This window comes from Propithecus coquereli, unplaced genomic scaffold (genome assembly GCF_000956105.1).
Source record: "Propithecus coquereli isolate 6110/MARCELLA unplaced genomic scaffold, Pcoq_1.0 Scaffold57, whole genome shotgun sequence".
Classification (NCBI taxonomy): domain Eukaryota; kingdom Metazoa; phylum Chordata; class Mammalia; order Primates; family Indriidae; genus Propithecus; species Propithecus coquereli.
In genome coordinates this window covers 8,119,767-8,139,028 of record NW_012151618.1, presented here as the reverse complement: position 1 = coordinate 8,139,028, position 19,262 = coordinate 8,119,767, and the positions used below count along the sequence as shown (strand labels likewise).

The following is a 19,262-nucleotide window of genomic DNA, read 5'->3' as shown; positions in this document are numbered from 1 at the left end:
ACTGTACGAAAGGTGCTAGTACTGGGCCTGGCAGACAAGTAACATCTACAGAAAAGATCAACGCCTCACCACCCGCTATGGTTTGAATGTGCACGTCCCCCCAAAATTTGTATGTTGGAACTTAATCCCCGAGTGAGGTGGGGCCCTCGGGAGACGATTAGTTCATGAGGGCTCTGTCCTCACGGATGGGATCAGTGCCCTCACAAGGGGGCTGAAGGGAACCAGCGAGGCCCTTTTGCCCTCCCGCCTTTCTGCCTCTTGATGACGCAGCAAGGCACTGTCTTTGAAGCAGGGAGAGCCCTCGCCACCCACTGAATCTGCTGGCACCTTGGTTTTCAATTTCCCAGCCTCCAGAACCGTGAGAAATAAATGTCTATTATTTATAAATTACCCAGTCTTGGATATTTTCTTAAACAACACAAACAGACTAGACACCACCCCAAAGATGAGAAGAAAAGAAAAGAGAATCGGGTCCACAAAGCAACAGCAAAAGCAACCCTCTAAAGCCCGCAGTCGTTTGCTATGAGCCTTGCTCTTTCTGTTGTGTCTTCCTGAAACGAGGGGTAAATCAACAAGTATCTATTGAATCAGTCCTCCCATTAACTCCCATCGTGCCGGAGACAACTCCCCCAGAAATGCTTTTATCCACTACAAAGTAATACAATATTCAGTTTATGAAAACCTGGGAGGCAACATAGCAGTGTAGCTAGGGGAATGGGGGTTGGACTCAGCCACCTGTTGGGGCTCTGAGGAAGTTCCTCCCTTCCATTCCTCATCTGTAAAGTGTAATTAATATAATCAGCCTCATTCATTTGTTTTGAATGTTAAATGAACTTTCACTCTTGCCCCAGGGCCTTAGCACTTTTCGTTCTGCCTGGAAATTTCCTCTTCCAGGTATCTACCTGGCTCCCCCTCATCCCCAGCAGGTCTCTGCTCCATGTTGCCTTGCTGGCCATCCTGCTTTGACTTTCACCCTCCCTCCTGGCACCCCCTACCTCTAGCCCCTGCTTTATTTTCCTTCGACTGCCACATTTCGTACTCACGTGTGTATTTTCTCTCCCAACTCTCACCCCTCTAGAATTAAAGCTCTGGAAAGGCAGCATTTTTGTCTGCTTTGTGCAGTGTCATATCTTAGCAGGTGCAGAGTTGGCCGTAATCAGTGTCATGGTACAGCCATACTATCGTGCATGCTCTCCCGCAAAGCCCACTTCTCAGGTACTCAGTTGCCTGTTCTAGAAAATAAGAATTGAGCTCAGCGATCTCTAAGGGCCTTTCCCCTGAGGCATTCCTTGGTTCTGGGTCCTCCCTATGGAAATAGGTTCCCTGGAAGTTTCCATTCTCTCCATACGGGGGCAGCAAAGGACTGTGAAACCCAGAGGGCTGTCCTGGTGGCTCTGGAGGGTTCCTCACACTTCGCCAGTGGCTGACAGCAAGGGATGGAAAGGTGCAAACATCTTTGCTCCCCTCTCCCCTTCCTCCACGTCTCCGAGGAGTCACAGCTGCTCAGAGTCAGATCTCTGCTTTATTTGTGGCCCAACCTAGTTCCGAGAAGAACCAAGTCACAAGTGTCAAAATTAAACAAAGCATGGCAATTAGGGATAAAAACAGACCAGAAACCATCCAAAGCAATCAGATACACCCAAAATAAGCTAATTATAATAATTGAACACTGAATTTAGCTCCAAATTTCTACACATCTGGGCAGGGTCAGGATCAGGGGAAGGCAGCCTCGAATGCAAGATGTAAGCAGAGGGGCAGCCAAAAACCTCAGAGATCAAGTAAATAATATTTTAGTGTAATATTTCTGAAAGTCAAAATTAATAAAAGATCTTCACTATAAATAAAGTGTCCAATTTTTACATACAATTGCATAAAAACATCTATAGGTGGGCATACATTTTTCCTTTTGCCTCAATTCCCAAACAGCACCACACAGCACAGGCAGATCTGGTCCTTACTTGAGATTTGATATTGTGTTATTTGCCTGTATTCCATTTTATGTTTAAAGCACATTTTGTTTATCCAGTCATCATTTGATGGACCTTTTGGCTATTGTGAATAATTCTGCCATGAACGTGGGTGTACACATATCTGGGTTTTTTGTTTTTTGAGACAGAATCCTACTCTGCCTCCTGGGCTAGAGAGTGCAGTGGGGTCGACATAGCTCACAGCAACCTCAAACTCCTGGGCTCGAACAATCCTCCTGCCTCAGCCTCCCAAGTTACTGGGATTACAGTCCCACGACACCACATCTGGCTAATTTTTTCTATTTTTAGTAGAGATGGGGGTCTTGTTCTTGCTCAGGCTGGTCTCAAAACTCCTGATCACTCCTCAACTGATCCTCCTGCCTCAGCCTCCCAGAGTGCTAGGATTACAGGTGTGAGCCATCGCGCCGGCCTACATGTATCTGTTCGATTCCTTGCTTTCCCTTCCTTTGGGTAGGGGATGCACTTCTAAGTTCCCCTCACATGATTATTGGAAAGTGTCAGTTCACTTTGGACTATTGGACCGAGGGATCAGTCCCTTACTACACCACATGACCCTCTCAATAGGTTGCTTCCACCAGCACTAGTGATGAGAGAAGGAGAGAGAGAGAATAAGAAGGAAGCTACAGTCTTTTACAACCTAATTTCAGAAGGGACACAGGAGAGCAGTAGAGCCCCGATGAAGAGAAACGTAGACAGGACCAGAGTGGGGACCACTCCTGCCATGCTCTTCATGAGAAGCAAGTCCAGCACACACTGAGGGGCGGGCATCGCACAAGGAGATGAGTGCGAGGAGGTGGGCATCACGGAGACATTTCACAGCCTGTCTGCAGCGGCCAGAATGTGGATCTGACACTCAGGTGGGCCTGCCGTGCAGGTATCTATATGAAAAGATACCTACAGAGGTCCTTTAACTCTGGGTTTATATGAATGACAAAATAACTTTTTCAAATTCACTGAACCAAAAACCCGGAATGAGAAATATACTCTGCCATACATGTTCTGTTCTTTTCTTGTCTTTTCTTTTCTTTTTTTAACCCCTGCTTTTCTATCAGATGCCATACGTTTTCTTAAGAGTAATTCTACTACAATTGATGCCACTAGTCAGTGGGGATTCTAATTCAGTTGTCAGCTTTTCTTCACCGTGGGCACACACCGCACACCTCGCGTCCAGCCCACGCAGGCCCTTCCTGTCTATACCTCACATGCAGCCGGCCATTTGGGCCACAGCACCCCCCGATTTGGACCTCATTTCCCAACTTGGACTATGGGCCCTGCACCCCCAGCCTCCACATCAGCCCGCATCCTTGCCGAGAGGCAGCCTACCTCGATCTCGGCTCTGCTCCCACCCACCTCGACCCTCTCAGCTGCGGCCCCATTGCCGCACTCCGGGGGCGCAGGCCTGGGGAAGCCCCGCCTGCTCCTGCGATGAGACTAACTCGCCTGAGGGTCGGCCAGCCCTTGCCACATGCAGGGGTGGTCCCCACTCTGCTCCTGTCTACTTTTCTCTTCATCGGGGCTCTACTGCTCTCCTGTGTCCCAGGCTGGGATGCCACTTTCTTTGGAGGTCGGTGGCTTCCCAAATGTGGTCCAAGCAGGTAATGGAACACTTTGGACCAGAACGTGGACCCCATAGGCTTTCTATGTCCCATTGCCAGTGTCTCCCCTCCCCCACCCCAGGTTTCACTATTTGATGCCTACTATTGCATAAACTGCTTGAGTATTTTGAGAATTATAAATAAGCTCCCTTTTAAAAATTATTATAATCTCCATTCTGCAGCTGAGAAAACTAAGACACAGAGAGGTGAAGAGACTCGTCCAAGGTCAGGCAGCAAGAGGAGCGTAGAGACCGAAAAACTCCGTATAGTTACTTTTGAGTTTCCAAAATGTCATGGATGGTTTGATTTTTCTTTTTTTCAGGCTGAGATCCTAGTGGGATGATCTCAGTTTGGATGGCGCCATCTTTTCTGTTCTGCTCCATGCTTGCCCAACACGACCCGTCTCCCAGTGTACAGAGCCACAGTCCACTACGTAGGGCAGCCCAAGCACAGAGGGCGAAATGCTCGTGATCCTGCCGTCCCATGGCACCAACTGACCCCACCTCCCGCGCCGCCATCCATACAGCCAGAGGATGACATCTGACCCAAGCGAAGCTATTAATAATAGTTAAGGCTGCCTCTTTAGGCATTTGGAATTGGGGCATTAAAAAGCAAGGGTAGTCAGAGGGCAGGACATTAAGCTCATATAGAGATGGGGCTGGAGTCGGTGGCTAGCACACATGTCAGAGCCATGTGGGACGCCGGGACGTGTCCTCAGAGGTAGTGCAGTGTGCTGGTGAAGCACCCAGACCGTGGAGGGAGGCTGCCCAGTTTGAATCATGGCTCCCACTTATCAGCTGTAGGATTTGGGGCAAGTTGCTTAAGTTTTCTCATCCGTAAAATGGGGAAACAAACGGTATTTACCACGCACCAGGGGTGTGGCACAGGCACATAGCACACACTCAGGTGCTACTCCAGAAGCGACAGGCAGCAGAGAAGCCCCCACCACCCAAGAAACCCACAGACAGAGTGGCCCCCGATGACGTTCCAGTTCCCCGAGCGCCTGCCAGGACTTCAGCACTTTATTTCAACCATCAAAGGGTTTCCATGGAAAGCAAAGAGAAATATTTCCTATGGCATTTTACCTAGATAACTTTTCACCTCAACACTAAAAGACTTTCAAATTTAAAAATCATACACCACATTTTTTTGGAAATTTTATTCTTTTTATTGCAAATTTCTGGCAAAGGAAAGAACATGGAAGCTGATTCTCATTTAAACTTTGGTGAGAAGAGTACTGCGGTGGCTGGCGGCTCCCCACCTTGGCTGCACACTGAAATGCCCAGGGTCTCGGACACATACTGATGCCTGCCACCTGCTGCCCAGAGGTTCTGACTTCATGGGTCTGGGGGGCAGATGGCCATCCATAGCTTTGTTAACTCCTCCAGGTGATTCCGACGTGTAGCCAAGGTGGAGAACCCCTATGGTCGCTCATTGCAGGGGGCTGGCAACGTCAGAAGCACCTGAGAAAAGTTCAGCTGACAGTTGAGTGTCACCTGCTTACATCACCGCCCCCACCCTGGCCACAGTCCAGCTGGTGTCCCCTTCCCCACCTTCCCAGATGTCAGATGTGCTGATTCTTCCTCCTCAGAGACCCCAGAGGAGAGAGACTCTGGAGGGGATGTGGCTCTCTGTGCCGTGGCTTGTGCTTAAACGTGAAGAACTACACAAAACGTGGTTGCTCTATCGCAAAAAGAAATTCACTTTCTGATTGCAAAAGAGTATTAACCTCTCTTTTCTTGGTTAAGTGGAAATCTGTGACAAAATAAGAAAATATGTGTTGGATGACATGTTCCTTATATAACCTCTCGCCTCCAAATTTTTAAAAAAAAAATTGACAAGCCATTGAGAGTAAAATATTATGTACTCTAGCAGCATATTTTATATGGGCAAACAGTAATAGCCAGTTAGGTATTTCATTTACGATTTATTCTAAAAATAGAAAATGCTTTTATTTTCCTGAGTCCTTGACAAACAAAAGAAAAAGAATTTTATTTTATTTTCAAAGTATTCCTGTTTTTCTTTTTCCTGGGGCACCCTCACAGTTTAGAACGGTGTGTCTCACTGTCAGTTTTTACACACATAGGTGAACAAACATCACTGGTGCCAATTTTCAAAGACTAATCAGATATGGCGATTGAAAATAAAACACCCATCATCTACACAGTTGCTCAAGATGAAAGTTTCTTGACAGTGTTATAAATGCAATATCAATTTGATTCTTTGTCCATACAAAAGTATGAATTTCTATTCCATTAGTAAGACTGAATGATTAACGTCTTAACAGTGATAAAATTTTTAGAACATTTAAAAAGTATAGAGGATCCCATTTTTACATCATAATTCTGATGAATTATCATTCCTTCTATTTTGTCTTCATAACTTTTACAGGGTACAGTGCATTGACATGATAAAACCAAGGCACAAGAATACAGTTACAATAAGTGCATATAAACTCGAGCACTTTGTGCCAATTTTGGAAACATTTAGAGAGATCATAAAGTCTGAAAAATTCACATTCTATTATGATTAATGAACAATGAATTGTGCAGTAAATAGACTATTAACCACCATTCCATTATTAAATATATGGCTATCACTATACAGGCAGTGGATAATTCAAAAGTAGTTTTAAATATTAAAACCGGTATATCTAGGTGGTTGCTGTAGATATTGTGCCTTGTATTATTTAGATAAGTTTCCATTTACTTTGCATTCTATATGGCAGTTATCAATTTTTAAACTATATCCATTATATAAATGGTGGGGTTTCTTCCAAATGTTAAATCCTTTCCCCTTACAAAAGACAGCAGATTTACAGAAAGATAACCAATATAAGAAATGCATAGACAACAATAATCAAATCCAAATATGGACTCAAAGGTTGAATTCTAACCTATCGGGACATTCTCTTAATTTAGGGTGAGGAGCAACACATTCCTGGGACAGCTCATTAGTTTCTTAATTAAAAGTCACCATGACATTTTTCAAAATAGTAAACAGTCTTGGCTAGAGCATCAAGCATTGAAGAAAAATTAATTCTTTTCATTCATAAAATAAAGAAGATAAAAGCCTTTCAAAATCCAGGGGGGATAATTCCATTGAATTTAGAGAAGTGAAATAAAGTGGTAAAAATTGTACTTAATACTTTTAAAGAAAGAGTGTTTTCAAGACTCAAGGTAAACATTTAGACCCATGAAAACACATTTCTTGGCACATGCACGTCGTGGATGGAACAACCCTGAATGCAGCAATGGCCCGGCTACAGAGGTATCTAGCTCCAAGCCCCACTGGAAAAACCTTCTTTTAGGTCCTTGTCCCAACTCCCTTCACACAGGAGCTTCCGGCTTCTGCATTTGTTGGATTTGCTTCTGTATCTGGTCCTTGTCCAGCTTCATCTTGGCTTCGAGAACTTGCCTGAGGGATCCTATGCTTTCATAGATGGCTGTAAACCCTTTAAGAAGAGGTAAATTTCACAGGAGTTAATATTTTTTTAAAACACTGTATCAAATTCTATGGCATATAATAATAGTTGATTCTGGCAAAAATTATTAATAGATGCTAAAACCCCTGGGATAAACGTTTGATGGGAAACAAGTAAGTTCCATGGTATCTCCCTTGAGATTACTTTTTAATTACAAAGAGGGAAAAGGAACTATTACAATGGAGAAATCTGGCATATAACACTTTAACCAAGTACTCAAAGCTAACATCACCAATACTGGGAAAAACCAACATTGTGTACCTCCTGATAAGATACCCTAGGCAGGACACCCCAGTGGTGTGTGGAATAGATAACAAATTAATTCAGGAAATGATGCAAAGTTAAACATCAATGAAATATTCAAATACCATATTCTCATAGCCCAAAAGACAGAGAAAGAAAACTTATTTTTATCTTTACAAGTTCTCCAGTTCATAAACTTAATTGTACCTCGTACTTAAATAAAATAATAAACTTCTGATAGTAATGACAAAATTATTCTTGGGATAACTAGCTACTTCTATTTCCATGTGGCCAAAACAGAATAATTCCACACAAAAAAATTCATGGAATCACAGAATTGGAAGGAGCTAGGAAAGAATGTAGTTGTGCTTCTCACACCACAAGACTGTCTCCTCCTTCCTGACCACGATCAACCAGCCTCCACTTGAATCCTTTCAGTAACAAAGAATTTTCAAGCTCACAAAGCTACCAGTATCTTTAGAAATCATTAATCGTAAGATAATGAGTTAAAATCTGTCTTCCACTGATTGGTCCCAGTTCTGTATTCCTGAGTTCAAAGTGTAAATCGAATCCCTCCTTTGTATGACAGCACTCAGAACTTCAAATCAGCTTTAATGTTTTCCTCTAAACAAGTGTGAATTAGTGGGCTTTACTGACTTCTGAGCAAAGGGCAATCAGTCATTGCCAGGGTGGTGCTGGATACTGCTAGCAGTATGAAATAAGCCTTCAAAAGCCCCTCAAAGATATGTGCTTACTTCTGAGTCACGCTGACCTTGGCTATGCACCGACAAGAATCTGCAGACAGCGCTAAAGAAAATGCTCAGTTGCAAGCTGATCGATTGTAGTTTTGTTTGCCCGTCCTTCATGGCGGCTCTGTATATAGTTGACATTCACACAGCATTTTAGTTCCATGCAGCACGGCTACTTAGAAAATCAACTAAGGACATTTCACTGTTACCACCATTAGCCAGGTTCATAGGTAGCTGCAGGGTGATACTGATCAATAGGCTTTTAGATCCAATAGAAAATAAGCCATGGGAGGGCTTTGGTTTTGTCCTACCGGCATTAATTTCTGCTTTCATTTCCTTTAGGCTCTGGTTCATCTGCAGCTCCAGCTTGGTGATGCGCCCATGTATCTTCTCCTCGTCCTGCTTTGTCCTCAGCCCATCAGTAGGCTTCCTTTGACCCTCTTCTATTTTGTCCAGTCTGGCTGACATGTGGCTGAGCTTCTTCTCCATGTCCCTTTCACTGGCGCCCTGAGATCCACGAAAAGAAGTGTACTTGATTACTCCAGAAAGAAAGTCTGCACGGTGTGCGCATCAGCCATAACAAATAACATCACTTAACAACAACCTGCGGGGAACAGAATGGCAATGGCTGCTTGTTGTCCAGCCCAATATCCATTCTCCATTTCTTCCTTAACAGATCCCCAATTTTCAGCTGGGTACAACGTCGTCCAGAATAAAGACTATGTTTTCCACTGAATTTTCCTGAATTTGGCGTGGCCATGTGATTATGTTCTAGCCAATGAGATGGAAGCACAAGTATGCAGCAGCTTCCAGGAAAAGTTAAAAGATAGCTAATATCCTTACTCCTTCCCTCTTCCTTCTGTCCCTGGAATGCAGACATAATGGCTGGAATTCTGGCAGCTATTTGAATTACGAGGACGTGGGTTACTTTCTAGGACTGGCGAAAAGTTAAACTAGAAGGGTCCCGGGTCACTGAGGACTGACAAGCCATTGTATCAGTCTTGTTTTGCCTATACCCAGACTTCTTTTATGTGAAATAGTAAATTTAGAAATTTACGTGAAATAGTAAAATAGAAATTTTAGTATTTTATGTGAAATTTTTTAATTTCACATAAAATTTCTTTTATGCGAAATAGTAAAATAGAAATTTTAATAAAGCCACCATTATTCTGGGGTTTACTGTTAGTTATTAAACCAATCTACATGTAAAAATAAACAGTGATCCAAAGACCCAGACTTCTTAGTACAAATGTGTTAGCAGGAATCTAAGGAAATCAATCAGTAGATCTGGTGAAAATAGGGGAAAATATTCAAAAAATTAAAATATTTGGAATATTAAATATTTTCTTCGCTTTCCTTTCCACCATGCTTGGTTTTTAGGGATTCTGTGTAGCAGGCGAGCTTTGGAGGCCAGGACTACAAACAGCAGGCTGTAAGCGGGACGTGGCATGGCAAAGCTCTCCTGACGGTGCTCAGGGAACAGTGTGCAACTCCACGGCTCTGCATCCAGAGAGAGCCGGCTCAGAGATGCAAACTGCACCAGGCACTTTGGCTTCAATCGTCAAAGTCCAACGGGAGGAAGTAGTGCAAGAAAAGAGAAGGGAGAGGGAAATGGTCACACTAAATCACCAAAACCCACAAAAATTTGCTTGCCAAGTACTGGTTTGAGCGTCTACTGATTTCGAAGACTAAATAAGCAAGGCTTTCTTGATACGGTTTTTGAGCAGTTCTGCAAACCTTAATTCTGGGACAGGCTAGGGTAAAAGGAGAAGGAAGATAAAAAAGAAAATAGCGCATTCTGTTTACATGTCGCGCTGTGCTACTGCACACGGCCGCTACGGTGGAATGGCGGGGCCTGGAGGGAGAAATCTATTCAGCACCAGTGAAAAGCAAAACCAGATCATGAAATTAAAACAAACCGGAATGAAGTTGGTAACTGTTAGTTTTGTTTGTCTGTTTGTTTAATCGAAATGGTCCCTAGACTTTAAATAACTGTCAGTTTTATTTAGAAATGGAGACAGACAATTTGGATCGTTAAGATCTTGACTTAAATTCATCTTAACTGAAAGTACTGAAATTTTCTACTTGGTCTTTGTTAACCAAAACAGGTCAAAGTGCTCCATCTCTTTAAGAAGAATACAAAGAATCAATAACGAACTATGGAAATAGATTCTAAGGCAAGAAACAATTGTACAGCTTTAGGTTGTGCCAACTAAATCAGTGATAAGTTACCGGGTATTATTCAAACACTGTAGGCCCCCACTGAATAACTTCCCCAAATTATTGCCGAACATCAATACCTACACTGTTTTCCTTAACAACCAAGGAAAGCTGATCAATTTTCTGTAAAAGTTCTTTTTCTATCCGCTCTTGTTCTTGTTGCAACCAACTTCGTGCTGATAAAATCTGGTTACTGAGTTCCTCAACTGTACCTTTAAACCTACAAAAAGAAAATTAGCAAGTTAGATGTAAAATAATTTCCTAATGACATCAAACAACCTCAATCTCCAACTATCAGATTTCTGGTCAATATGCCGGCATTAAACTCAGCTCAATCAGAATTACATATGCTTAACTTGTCTTAGTACTGCCTTAGCGCTAAGTTGAGAAGGGGAAAGGCAGGAGGACACAACAGAAAAGCACCTGATGATGACTCCTAGCCACAAGGACCAGGCAGTATGGGCACTGAGGTGACAACACGGTGACACAGAGCTGTGCCAGGCGCTACCTCTACAGTTCCGGGGGTCCACAGTGCTCCTGGCTCAGAGGACGTAGTGTCTCCCACCTCTTCTTCGAGGTTCCCCTCCTTCCCTGCCTCTTCTCCCCTGTCCCTTGTGTCTCCCAGGACTGGAACCTGGCTCCCTTTCCCGCTAATGTTCCCCAAATGGCTCATGCCCCATATGGATATTTCCTAATTTAAGTCAAAAGGAAAATTGGAAGGAAAAGAAAACACCTCCCAACCTTCTAGTCCTCTAGTCCTCTCCCTTTCCAAATTCCTTTTATTAATAGTAACTGCCCAGATATGCTACCTCTCCTTAATTATTTTTTTCTAATTTTCATTATGATGATGTAATAAAAGCACAGAAGACTATGTCACGTGATTTAATTAATAATAACATGAACATCCCTTGTAGTAGAGCCACTACTTGTCCTGCAATATCTGTTCTCTTCTTCCCTATTAATTAAGAAGCCCTCGAATGCCAACCAGGCACATGGCTGCCTAGCCAGAGATGGCACTTCCCAGCCCCTTGCAATGAGGTGTGGCCGCATGAGTAACTCGGACCGTGAGACACACATGGAAATGACAAGCACGCTTTTCTTTAAAAACATCTTTTAAAACAATGCTGCTGCCATGGACTCTCCCTGACCCAGCTGACTGGGAAGAAGCAAGGACTGGAGCCATAGAGAAACCAAGCTGAGTTGTGGGTGCTGCCCCGCCTCCTCTGGACCACTGATCTCCCCACTGTTATGTGGCAGCCACAGCACTGCGGCTAACCTGTACCCTAACTAACACAACCACGTACCCCCAGCCTGCTTAAGACTTCTAAGGTCCGGAGCGTACTCCCCAATCACCCCACATCCCTAGACATAACCATTAACTGGAATTTACTATCTTTGTATTTTATTCTATTGGTTTAGATCCTAAAACAACATATTTTTCAGCATTGCATATTTTAAACTTTTACCTAAATGGGACAATAATATCCTGCGAGTTTCTACAACTTCTTTTTACGCTCAACACTGTATCTGTGGGATTCATCCATGCTGATGCGTATAGCTGTAGCTAATTCATTTTCATTTTCATTGTTGAGTAATATTTCATTTTACAAATATACTACAGTTTATCCATTCTTCTGTTGATGGATATTTGTTTTGGTTTGTTTTTATCAATCTTTGCTATTACAAATAATGGTGTTACGAAAATACTGACATATAGCTCCTGATTCACATCTGCAAGAGTTTCTCTAGGGTATAAACATGTGCAACTTTACCAGAAAACACCAGCTTGTTTTCCAGGGTAGCTGTACTACCTCACACTTTACTCAGTGGTACAAAGAGGTCCTGTTCTCCACATCCTTGCCAACACTTTTGCGTATCTGATCTGAATTTTTGGCCTTTGAATTTTTTCTAACATTTGGAAATTATATACTCTAATTTATCCTTTTAGAATAGACATTTAAATATACACATTTAATTTATCAAAGCCTAAAGCTATTCAATATCTATAATTTGATCCTAAAAATCTCCTTAGGACACTTTAATTTTAGAAACCTTCCTCCTAATTTATATGCTGTTATAAGTTGATATTTTGGTTGTACAGTGTTTTGACACTACACAAATTAGACCTTAATATTATTGTTTGTTTAGTTTTCCCATGTTTGTCATATTCTTGGCTCATCCTTTCTTCTTTTATCTCAGACCTTCCTTTTGTATTATTTTCTTTTTACTCAAAAGCTATCTTTTAAAAATTCCTTTAGTGAAGGTTCTTTAGTAAACTCTCAGTTCTTATTTGCCTGAAAGACCTTTATTTTGTCACTGGGTTGTCAATCATTCTGTCTTAGCACATGAAGGTGTTAGACCACCTTCTTCCAGCCTCCATTAACATAGCTGAGAAACCAGCATTGGTCTGAGTTCTCTCTTGGCCTTAAGATCTTCTTTCTATGTTCAGTGTTCCGCAGTTTTACTCTGGTGTACCTAGTCTTGGTTTTTTACTTATTCCACTAGAATGCATTTCACTTTCTAAATTCCAGATTTCTCTATCATCACTTCTATATTTATCTGCCATCATCTCTTTAGATATTGCTTCTCCTCTGTTTTCTCTATTGTCTCGTCACAGAATTCTGATGAGGCACAGCTTGGGCCTTCTCACTCTATCCTCTTATATCTGCTTTCTACCATTCTCAAGAAACCCACCTCTGCACGCTGGCCACCCCCCTCCAGCTGCTTGTGTCCTACTGCCTCACCCTCGCCGTCCGTTCCCGCCACCCGCGCCATCTTTCAGTTTCTGGCATGCCACGTTCCTCCCATGACAGGCTATCCGGTTTCATACACCCTCACCCTACTCTTTTTTTTTTCTTTTTTTTGAGACAGAGTCTCGCTTTGTTGCCCAGGCTAGAGTGAGTGCCGTGGCGTCAGCCTAGCTCACAGCAACCTCAAACTCCTGGGCTCAAGCAATCCTTCTGCCTCAGCCTCCCGAGTAGCTGGGACTACAGGCATGTGCCATCATGCCTGGCTAATTTTTTCTATATATTTTTAGTTGTCCAGATCATTTCTTTCTATTTTTTAGTAGAGACGGGGTCTCGCTCTTGCTCAGGCTGGTCTCGAACTCCTGACCTTGAGCGATCCACCCGCCTCGGCCTCCCACCCCACCCTGCTCTGTGTGGTAAAGCCTGTTCCTTCTTCAGCTCTCCCCTCAAACACGCCTTCCTTAGGAGGGCCCCACAAAGAAGGCCTCTGTTACTCTCATAGCATACAATATTAGTTTCCTGTGGCTGCTCTGAGAAATTGCCACAAACTTGGGGGCATAAACCAACACAAATGTATTCTCTTATAGATCTAGAAGCTAGAAGTCCACAATAGGTGTCACTGGGGTAAAGTCAAGGTGTCTGCAGAGGTGGTTCCCTCTGGAGGCTCTGAGGGGAGAATCGTTTCTTTGCCTTTTGCAGCTTCTAGTGGCCACCTGTGCTCCTTGGCTCATATCCCCTCCCTCCATCTCCAAAGCGTGTCACCCCAGTCTCGCTCCCACTGTCACATGGCCTCCTCTCTGGACTCTGACCCTCCCACCTCCCTCTAGTGATTACAGCAGGCTCACTCAGTTAACCCAGGGTAACCTACCCATTTTTAAATCCCTAACGTAACCACATCTACAAAGTCCCTTTTGTCACATAAGGTCACATATTCACCAGTTCCAGGGATCAGGACACGGAGATATTTGGTAGGCCTTTATTCAGCTTACCACAACGACACCTTTCCTTCAAAGCCCTATCACCACTAGTAAGAATATAGCATATGCTGATTTAAGTCCTTGGTTGACTAATGGTCATCAGCTCCATAGACTGTCAACCCCACAAGGATAAGAAAGCAATCTGGTTTTTGTTCATTCCTCGTTCCTCAGCTCCCTGGCCAGTACTCAATAAGTATTTGTCGAATGAACACATGGATTATTATACAACCCCTAAAAACAATAATTATGAAGGAAATGTGGCAACATGCTATGTGGAAACTTGTCCTTTTAACTTCCGTTATTGTTTTCACTTTGTACAACAAATAAAAACGAAGAGGAAAAAAATATATAATATTGCATAAACTCATAAAGAACTCCAACCAAAAAAAATTTTTTATAAATCGATTACTTACTTAGTGTCCAAAAGCTGAAGCTGGTGGTTACTGTCTCTGTGGGACATCTTCAGTTTGGTGCTCTGCTCTGATATCGACAAGTCCACTCTGTTCAGAAGTTGAGAAATCTGAAAAAGAAACCTTGCTTATTATAAACATCACCTCTAACCTCTTCAGATGTAAGTTCAGAAACATTTAGTAAGCCATATTCTAGTCAACGGCATGAAGATTCAATCAAATTTAGTAAATTCATTTAGGAGTTCACCTCGTCTTTCCACCTCCGTTTTCTTTCTTACACACCTATCAAAAATAAAGACCAGGCCGGGCGCGGTGGCTCACGCCTGTAATCCTTGCACTCTGGGAGCCGAGGCGGGTGGATTGTTTGAGCTCAGGAGTTCGAAACCAGCCTGAGCAAGAGCGAGACCCCGTCTCTACTAAAAATGGAAAGAAATTAATCGGACAACTAAAAATATATAGAAAAAATTAGCCGGGCATGGTGGCGCATGCCTGTAGTCCCAGCTACTCGGGAGGCTGAGGCAGAAGGATTGCTTGAGCCCAGGAGTCTGAGGTTGCTGTGAGCTAGGCTGACGCCATGGCACTCACTCTAGCCAGGGCAACAAAGCAAGACTCTGTCTCAGAAAAAATAAAGACCAGTAGCGCTGCCAAAATATTCATCCTTAACTTCACAGTTCCCTGATGAGCAAGTCCAACTCCTGCCCCGGGCCACTACGTCTATCGGCTGGCATGAAACACAGTCAACTTTACCTTGGGATTTCTACCATCAATGTGGCTGCTAGTCACAGAAAATGGAATTTTTATTGTTTACGAAATTCATTAAGGTCCCAGGTTTACCTCCGTATCAAGTCAGGTCACCGGTAAATATAAATTGTAGACTATATCTTATATCCCCTCTGCTCCTTTCTCCCACTACCTACCCATTTTCCTTGTCTTTTTACTAAAATTTAATGTTAAACTAGGCCTTTGTGAAATGTCTACATTTTCTGCTAAACTTATGTTTAATGTTCCTTACTTAAAGATTCATGGTAGTTGTCAGATCCAGAATAATGAAAAAGTATGTCTCCTTTGATGAATTTCTGTACCTATTTTACTTGGCTTGGCTACCTACTGGGAAGCTTAAGATTTCCTTTCAATTTTCTGGTGCAATAATTCCATCCTCACTCATTCTTCAAAAAAAAAAAAAGTATTGGACTTGTCTTTTTATTCTTTTTTCACATTTCATATAGTAGCTTCAGATTGTAATTGAAGGTAGTTAGAGTTTAAATATTTTTAATCCAATAAATTGACCAGATGTCCCTATTTTACTGGAATAGTCTCTCTTTAAATAAAGAAGAGCAAATATGGCAGCTACTATGGGAAAAGTCTTAGAAGACAGGACCTACTTTGGCAAAGTGTCCCAAAACCAAGCTGTGAAATGCCAAGAGTTTTGCTTTGTGAAATTAATCTGTGAATTTCAAGGTCAAATACCCTCAGATCCATTAGCCAGCCTACCCTCCAGCTTTGTCCTACTCTTGTCCCACACACAGACTGTGTGAAGAGGTAGCACACACCATTGGTCCTAGTGAATACCGTAACTATTTCCTGAGCCAGAGATTGGGACGAGTGGCATGGAAAGCAATGCTTGGCCACTTACCTGTGCAAGAGATACTTCCGGAGATGGAATTTAGAATTTCTGGAATATATTAATTATTTTAGGAACAAGGGGAAAGAATCTTTACAACTAGGACTATACAGAAAAATCTTGGTGGTTTGGTTGCCAGGCTCATGAAGAGCTACTCTAGTCAAATAGAGAAGGAAGAAGTAAAAAAGAGAGAGGCTTTTATTTGCATAAACCCATGCATGCTGGGTGCCCCAGCTGGTTTCTCCTGTAAGAAATAATCAACACCATGTTATTCTTAGCTAAGAATAAATTACCCTCTTTTAAAAGCTACCCGAAACAGGTCATACCTGTCCCTCTGCATCTTTGATTTTTGTTTCCAGGATAAGTTTGGCAGCTTGCTGTTCTTTGTTCAAGTGCTGGAGCCCCTCATAGGTCGTTTTGTGCTCTGCAGAGAGCCTGGCTATGCTGGCGTCACATCTGTCCGGGCAAAGAACAAAGTCAATTCTTATTAAAGTTTAAAAACATGCACTAAAGCTTCTTTACATACTATAAAATGCAAAACCCCACTCGAAGAAACTGCACTATCAATCATTCTTTTGAGCAGAGGTTCAAATAGATTCAGAGAGCTGCCCTCATTATGGTTTATAAGCTAAACCACAGGGATGTTACTTAATAAGGATAGAGCTGTAACCACCAAGAAGCAAAATCTTTACAATGCTCGTGAATATAACACTGTATACCCCGTGAGAGCTCAATTACAAAGAGCGTGTCTGGTGTGCTGGGTGTGGTCTGCCTCTTCTCAGTACCACTCTGCCCTTTAAAGTTCGGGGCCTCCTTGCATTTGGGAAGCAACTTCTACCACATTTGAAAGTATTACTTCTAAACTTTTACCAAACCACTGTAAGGCTGTGTGCTTCAAGTGGTGTCCGGAGCAGGGAAGGCTCTGCAGGTCGTCCAAGCTGTAGTAAAAGCTGCTCTGCCCCACGGGCCTTGCAACTTAGCAGATCCAACGGTGCCCCAGGTATCTGTGGCAGATAAGCTGCGTATGAAGCCCCTGTCAAGCCCTAATAGGAGAGTCACAGAAGGGACCCCTAGGAATTTAGAGCTAAGTAATTAATACCTTGTTCTGAGACAATCACTCTCTTTTGAGAAGAAACTGTCGGCTTGCTACCGGGCTCTAGTAGAGACTAAATACCTAAGCATGGGACACTAGGCGACGCTGCAAGCTGAGCAGTCCATCATGAACATTATGCCATAAAGATGGGCATATCAGAAGCACTCCATCTTTGAGGGGAAGGGAGTTACAGACATCAGACTGAGCAGGTTCCAAAGGCACAAGTAAGTTACAAGAGCCCAGACTCCTGTGGCATCTACTCCTGCTACTACGCCAACTCTGCTGAAACCCACACCTATGGGATCTTCAAGAACCTATAGCTTCTCAGCCAGGCCCAGTGGGCCACACCCGTAGTCCCGGCTACTTCGGAGGCTGAGGCGGGAGAATCGTTTGAGCCCAGGAGCTCAAGGTCACCCTGGGAAACATAGCAAAACCTCATCTCTAAAAAAAAAAAATGAAATAAAATAAATAAAAATTTAAAAATAAGGATGCTATGGCTGCTTGAAGAGTTCTTGATGACCAGGTAGACTGAAGGAGAAAAAGTCAGGCCTGGCTCACAGACATTCAAGGGAAGTAGCTAACTGCAAGAGATTTGGGAGAAAAAAGAAAATTGGAGGACTGGTGACAAGGAAAAGAGGTTATATAAGTGGATCACTCGTAATTGACAAAACATTTTTGCTTCTTGTGAATTCTCTTGGTATCATAGGGGCTGAAGAGCCCAAACCATACTTCCCAGACTCCTTTGCCAGAAGGGTTCTGAGTTAGATTCCGCCAATGAGAGGCCGAGACCTGGAAGGTAGAAGAGAAGGAGAATCCTTGACTCTGCCCTGGGAGTGGTAAACTGCAGATGTGAGGTGTCCAGGCACATTCCTGCAAAGCACTTATTTCTGTGCCGTAGGCAGCTAAGATTATCAATGGATTCCTTCTGTGGTTCTTACGTATGAACATTAGGATCATCTTATCGAGGTCTACCTAAAACTCTGTTGAGATTTTAGTTGCAATTTCGTTGCTTCTAAACATCAGTTTGAGAGAACTGATAATTTTAAAAATATTAAAGCTTCCCATCTTTGAATATAATCTCTATTTACTTCTGTTGTCTTACTATCTCCATATTTAAATTTTTTTTTAATTTTCCCTGTAGAGGTCTTGAACATATTTTATTAGATTTATACCTAGTTGCTTTATTTTCTCTGATTTTATTTTAAATTGTATCTTATTTTTAAGTATATTTTCTAGGCTGGGCGCAGTGGCTCATACCTATAATCCTAGCATTCTTGAAGGCCGAGGCAGGAGGATGGCTTGAGCTCAGGAGTTCAAGTGATTTAAATGTAGGTTAAGGAAATTTTCTTACATTCCTAATTTACTAGAGTCTTTATCATGAATAGGTATTGTACTTTCTCAAATGTTTTCGCATCTGTTCAAATAATCAGTTGGCTCTCTCTTTTAATCTGAAATGTAAATTCAGCAAGGTGGCTAGATAAAATGTAAAAGTCAGTTTCCTTTCGTAAACCAATAGTGAACAACTAGAAAACAAGCTCAATTTTTTTTTTTTTTGAGATAGAGTCTCACTCTGTCATCCCGGCTAGAGTGCAATGGTGTCATCGTAGATCACTGCAACTTCAAACTCCTGGGCTCAAGGGATCATCACACCCCAGCCTCCCAGAGTGCTAGGATTACAGGTGTGAGCCACCGTGCCCAGCCACAAACACCTCATAAAAGGCAGCCTTGGGGTTCTAACATAGCTGTGTGCATGGATAAAAAGTTTTAGTTAAATAAGCATTTGCAATGAATCTGATCAGTCTTCCCATTTCATCATTGATGTTTTATATCACGATGAACCGATAATGTACTCATCACAAATTTTCCCTTTTCAGGTCTTTGGGCCACTGTTATCTCCCAAGTACAGTTCCAGGTTATGGCCATCAGGTGGCAGAGTGACTCTATTGCTAGGCCATCTAATTAGTGATGGCAGGGAAGTAGTTTGAAGTCCATCAACAGAGTCCCAAAGGTCTAACAACAGGCATGACTTGGGCACCATGCTTAAGCAGAACTTCTCTGACAGCTTATGACATAGTGGCACAGCACACCAAAGGCAGTAACATTTAAAACATTAATTTGGTTGCTTATTTTCCGTA

At 42.6% G+C, this 19,262-nt stretch overlaps 1 protein-coding gene across 2 annotated transcripts in view; it reads right to left on the bottom strand.

Annotated features, from left to right (window-relative positions):
• Window positions 1-4,733: 4,733 nt before the first annotated feature.
• The window catches only part of FAM81A (family with sequence similarity 81, member A), a 71,226-nt gene continuing 56,697 nt past the window's right edge, over window positions 4,734-19,262 (bottom strand). For both annotated transcript variants that reach the window (XM_012658040.1, XM_012658041.1), the window contains 5 exons: window positions 16,361-16,490; window positions 14,417-14,523; window positions 10,364-10,499; window positions 8,371-8,566; window positions 4,734-7,037 (listed from right to left, as the gene is read on the bottom strand). In XM_012658040.1, coding sequence (XP_012513494.1) covers window positions 6,913-7,037; window positions 8,371-8,566; window positions 10,364-10,499; window positions 14,417-14,523; window positions 16,361-16,490 — 694 coding nt within the window. In that variant the 3' untranslated portion in view covers window positions 4,734-6,912. The remainder of the gene's footprint in view (window positions 7,038-8,370; window positions 8,567-10,363; window positions 10,500-14,416; window positions 14,524-16,360; window positions 16,491-19,262) is intronic.